The sequence below is a fragment of the Chenopodium quinoa genome, unplaced genomic scaffold (assembly GCF_001683475.1).
Source record: "Chenopodium quinoa cultivar QQ74 unplaced genomic scaffold, ASM168347v1, whole genome shotgun sequence".
Taxonomy (NCBI): Eukaryota; Viridiplantae; Streptophyta; class Magnoliopsida; order Caryophyllales; family Amaranthaceae; genus Chenopodium; species Chenopodium quinoa.
Genome location: NW_018744830.1, coordinates 1022397 through 1028441, shown reverse-complemented (window position 1 = coordinate 1028441; position 6045 = coordinate 1022397). Strand labels below are relative to the sequence as shown.

The window sequence follows — 6045 nt, the reverse complement described above, 5'->3', positions numbered from 1 at the left end:
TAATTTCTTTATTCTTGGCTTATATATCTTTGACTTAATCACTTACACGTTACATATTGTTGCCTAACATATTGGATAAAAGAAGTAACGTTCAAGAATGAAGAACCACCTTTTCCTACTGCCTTTTTAGCTTTCTCACCAAGTTCTTTTGCTCTTTTTCTTATTTCTTGTCCTTTCTCCCCTTCATCCATAAGTTGGTTAATTGCATTTTTCACACTATCTCTCATTACATAAACCCCATCATTTTGCTCCTCTCCCCATTGCATGGTGACCTCAACCCCTATTCTAACCCCAATTTTAAGCACTTGAACAATTAGCTTTTCATTATAAAATTGTTCGGCAAACATTGGCCAGGTAATCATAGGCACACCAGCACTTACTCCTTCTAATGTCGAGTTCCATCCACAATGTGTTAAAAACACTCCTGTCGCAGGATGGGATAATATCAACACTTGAGGCACCCACCCTTTGATTATTAGTCCTTTTCCTTTAACCCTATCTTCAAAGTTTTCATTTATTATCCACTCTACTATTTCTTCATTGTAATCAATTTCTCTAATTATCCAAATGAATGGACAATTTGATGCTTCTAAGCCCTTACCAAGCTCAATCAATTGCTTAGGCCGTAAATGACATAGGCTGCCAAAACAAACGTATATCACTGATCTTGATTTCATGGAGTCAAGCCATCTTAAGCAATAATGCTCATCGACTGTGGCCATTCTCCCATTGTTTTCATCCTGCATAAATAACACCAACTTTAATGGCATTTTCTTACATTTTATAACCCAATTTTGGAGAAACCTTTGAATTGAAATTTACAAAAATAAAAAAATGAAGAAATTTTATTTTTTTTGTTAACATACACATGGTTGCACACATCATGTTACTAATCAAATTCTTTTTCAATTGCAACGTAAGAATTCCACACTTTTTATTAATTGCACATCTTATATTGTTATTATCTTTTATTATCATTTTGATAAATCTATATAAAAAAAATATGTTTAAACTTTGAAAATTTATATATCTATAATGAGATGAATCTATTTAAGATCTTACATGACTGTATCTTTCTTAACATATAAATCACAAAGATCATGTGTGTGAATACTAAATAGTTAAATTTCAAATATTGGGATTAAAAAAGAACGGGTTAGTACCGTTTTGTTGCAAAGAGAAAGAGGGCCAACACAAAAGACATTCCTCATCACAGCCTTTTCGTATGACTTCACATACTCAAACTCAAGCTCTTCAAATGTGTTCACCAACAACCCTTCCGCGGATGAACAAGCTTGCTTAAATTGATCGCGAATGTCTTTCATGTCAACACCATCATCAATTCGTGGACTACATCTCCTCATCATCTTAGGCAATTGAGCATAAGTGAACTCTATTTTATCCGGGACATCCGGCACCAAAAACGGTTCATTATCATGTTCTATGTTTTCATGCACGTTATGAAACATCATATTGTGAGAACATAAGAGAGTGAAGCAAGAAATACTTTGGTAAGCAAACCTAGGAATATTAAATTTATGTGCTACATCACTTGTCCAAGGGAGACTAGAAATAATACAACTAGGTTTTAGATCCATTTTTTTAAGGTAATTTTCAAGTGGTGCTTGCAATAAAGAACTAGCTACAAGAAACTTTGTTTGCAAATCAGGAGATGGGAGACTATCAAGGTTCTCACATCCTTCGGGTAGTCCGGCCTTGTTGCACGGAAAAGGAAGTGGCACGAGTTGGATGCAAAGGCCGGAGCTTATGGCTTGATCGATGGTAGTTTGGTAGCGAAGGGCGTTACGTGGTGTAGTGATTATGGTAACAATAAGGCCTCTTTGAGCTAAGAGCTTAGATAGGTCTATCATGGGAATTAGATGGCTTTGAGACATTAAAGGTATAACTATGACATGTGGTTCCATTTCGATTTTTGATGCCATGGACGTACAAATTGGAGAGGGAAAGCTAGAGAAAGGGAAGTTGGTTTTGCTAGAGCTTAGTAAATGGAGTAGTGAGCTTAGAATTGGATAGCTAGGTGTAGTGTAAGGTGAGGTATATATATATGTAGTATAATTATGGAGAGTTGGAGACTCCTTGTATGATTGGGTAGTGAGCAAAATTAATAATGCTCACGTCCAAAGTTAAATTATGTAATTGTACATAATTAAGCATCACTAATTGGTTGTGCTTATAGATATCGATCTTCTAGCATTTTGGCATTACATGGTTGGAAAGGAGTGATTTCCTTCCAATTAATTATTTAATAATATTTTTTTTTGTGGAAATATTATTTTATTATATTGATTAAAAATTTTTGGGTTCGTTACTAATTTTTATTTTTTTATTTTTTGTATGGTCCTTCAACTATAATTATATGTGATAAAATACTTTTTGTTTAAGGTTGGGAATTACAAACTTTATAGTTTGTGATGGATTTCGGCCAAATACATTGGAGGGACCAAGATTTGAAACACTCTAATCTCTAGCTCAAAAATAATCATTATATCGCAATTTTATAGGTTTTATTTTTTTTATTTTTAATTAATTAATTAATTAATTTATTTATTTTTTAATTTGTTTCTATTTAACAACTAATATTTAGAAGTTAAATGGGGTTATTTAAGTTTAATAACTAATTAATCAAATATAGTAATTTACATAGATTAGGACTCCGATTGGCCTTGGTGGATGATCCCCTTCTGTGTAAAGTAATAATAATTGTTATAAGTAATTAATATATAAATTGATTTAATTTCCTTTTAAACATTCTCAAAATATTAAACATCACATATTATTGCTTGCACTTGTTTCTTAGCAAGCTTTGATCCTCCTAATTTTCACTTATTTTTTTCTAAAATAACCGAAATTGAGTTTAAATAAGGATATATATATATATATATATATATATATATATATATATATATATATATATATATATATATATATAGCTTTATACAACTAAAAAAAGTTATAATATGTTGAGTTCAAGGAATGTGTACAAGATGCACATATAATATTCGATGATCTTGTGTTAATGAACCAATATCTTTTGCCATCAATTTAGCGCGGGGAGAAAAGTAGCTTTGAATATAAGAGGACAAAACATATGTGATGGTTTATAAATTATCTTAATCAACCACTAATTAAGTGATTAGGTTGGATCCATACACAGCCCTATAACCCTATACTACCTTGAGGCGTGATCTAGATAGGTTTAAGTAATAAGCTAGTGAAAATTATGAAATACAATAAAGACGCTCAATAATACATCCTCCTATTCATATTACTTGTAACATAGCACTTTCACACGTACTTTAAAAAAGATATATAACGGTATAAATAATTATATTAATAAAGTATATAATTTTAACACTGGCCTGTAACATATAATTTTCATCTTGCTAACAATTCAATTTTTTGATTAGTTTTGCTCGTTTACAACCTTAAATTTCTTCCTTAAAATACTTGTCAAATTTTTAAATGGGTTTATTTTTCTACATTTTTTTTAATTAATAAGCATTTCTTCATTTTTATTTATTTATTTTTTCTTTTTTTATATTTTATTAATAAGCAAGTTTTGGAGACCCTATTATGATATACATGGTTCAAATTCAAGAGAGGATTGTAATACAATACATATATATAAGACGTGCATAAGAATGTTAGTTCACTACCAACCTTTTATTACGATCTACTTCCTTTCATTGTCCTTTTACATGTACATGAGAAGTTTATGATTAATGTCATAATCTACTTCCTTTTATTGTCCTTTTATTTTGTTGAGAACAATATAACAAACGAATTAGGTGGTGCCGTGAGTAATAGCATACGATTATTAGGCTGAGAGAAGAGACTTTCACCAATTGGTAGTAGTGAGGGGTCAAGATAGAAAAGGTGGTGAGTGTAAAGGAGTTCTATATCCACCAATGAAATTAATCATTTTACACACAATTTTAGTGATACAATATAATTATTGATCCAACCATTATTATTCTTATACATATATATATATATATATATGTATTGAATTACTATATGTATATCTATGTATATCTATATATCATTGTTAAATATATGCTAAGAAAAAGTACTTTTCAATATCATTATTTCATGGGATATTTAACGTTTGCTTTATTAATTGGAAATTTAATGTGTCAATGTCTTGACCTTCGTCTATTTTACTTAACATATGTTGGAACTTTTTCTTACTTAACTAGGTATGATAACTTTCACATCTAAATTATATACGTTAAATGTAAATAAAAAAAAGTAATGTACAATATATAGAGAAGAAAAGATAAGATAACGACAGGTACAAGGGAGGAAAAAGGGTATTGTGTGATGAGGGATGGAGAAAGAAATAAAATGTAAGGAGCGCTTTGTTCCCACTGTGATATGGGTTGGAATTAGAAATGAAATTGTGATGTTATAATGAGATTGGAACTTGATTTTTTACACCATATGTTTGCATTGTTTCAACTCTAGAATATTATTATTTTCTCTATTCAATGCCCAGAAGAAGTGTTGGTATGAGCAAAACTCATCCCCTCCTTTACCCCAACTCTATATTTTTAAATCTCATACCTAAGAGGTTAGAGATATTGATTTAAGATTCTAAAAATTGTCATATCGTATGGGTTTAAATTAAACCATTATAAACCATATCTTGTACCTATATCTGAAAAAGATAGAAATATTTTTTTTTTCTTCAGGAAATTAAAGAATACCAAGTATATTCCTACTTCACATAACTTTTTTTTAAAAACCTTCTTCTTGATCTTATTTAATTATGTAATAAGGATATTCTTCCTATTTGTTAAGGAATATTCAGGTAATATTAAAATGTCCTAAAAGTAAAGTAAAAAATATAAAGAAATTATAAAGTTCGAAAAGTACCAAGTCATGGTTTCGTGATACATGCTCCCATGCCTCCAACCAGCCCCTTAGTTCCCCCATCACAACGATTTTTAAGTGTTAAGACATTTTAAAAAGTCATTATATGAAATAGTGCAAAGAAATATTGTTAATTAACAATATTATAACTAATCATGTTTATAATAAGTTATTGTAACTAATGTACAAGGTATATGCTTTACAATTGCAAGGGACATAATTAGTATTTTTAGTGTAAAGGAATTTGTCCTGTAGCTGCTTCTTAAGTAAGTTATTCCATTTAGGGTTAACAAACCCTACAATTAGGGGTATAGGGTACAGTCAAATGTCCATTGACATTGATGCATGTGTCCCTTTTTGGGAGCAGAGCATCTATATAATTTTATGCTTTAATACACAAAATATTTAATCCAATTAATTATATGATTAATTAGTGGAGAACCCAACCCTAAAGCTATATGTATAGCTACTTGGCTTGATTAATTAAATTATGACCATTGGATTTATTTAAACCACATCATTATTTTTATTTTTTTTTTGAATGTGGGAATAATTATAGATGTGGTTTTAGGGGTGTCAGATTCAATGTTGTTTCAGATCTCTAAAATCAAAGGCCAATGATCTATATATGCTGTCTTTTAAGAGTATTAGTTTTCATGTAAAAAAAAAATGTATAGGTTTCTTGAGTTGATTTAAAAGAAATAAGCCTCCGTTTGGTTTGATGTAAAACGTTTTCCGTTTCGATGAAAATTAAATTTCTTATTTTATCCCATTACTTTGTTTGGTTTGTCTATTTGTGCAAGGGTGTAAAACCGTTTTTCCAATGGTGGAAAATTGCATTCATAATGGTTGAAAACATTTTCCTTTATAAAACAATATAAGCCACATTTTCCTCTTTTTACTTTCCTTCCATCTATCCTCACATGTTCACCTTTTATTTTTTTAATTTTTCTATAACTTTTTTTTTTAAGGAACCAATCAAAGGAAAACTAATTTGTAATTGAGGTTTTCTTTGAAAATATATAAGCTTTTATTGAAAAAAATTTATATCAAACCAAACAGAACCTAAATGGCAAAGTGAAAATTACTGTATATATATCAAGGTGCAAGGTATACCCAAGGTTATTTTAAGACATTACTATAATAATG

At 29.8% G+C, this 6045-nt stretch overlaps 1 protein-coding gene across 1 annotated transcript; it reads right to left on the bottom strand.

Moving 5' to 3' along the window:
* On the bottom strand, window positions 1–2720 carry LOC110704334 (UDP-glycosyltransferase 73C3-like). Its single transcript, XM_021882124.1, has 2 exons — window positions 1164–2720; window positions 1–740 (listed from the first exon to the last, which is right to left on the bottom strand). Exons 1-2 carry the CDS (start codon window positions 1941–1943, stop codon window positions 39–41), a joined length of 1482 nt encoding a protein of 493 aa, XP_021737816.1. The 5' UTR covers window positions 1944–2720; the 3' UTR covers window positions 1–38.
* Between the last annotated feature and the right edge of the window lie 3325 nt (window positions 2721–6045).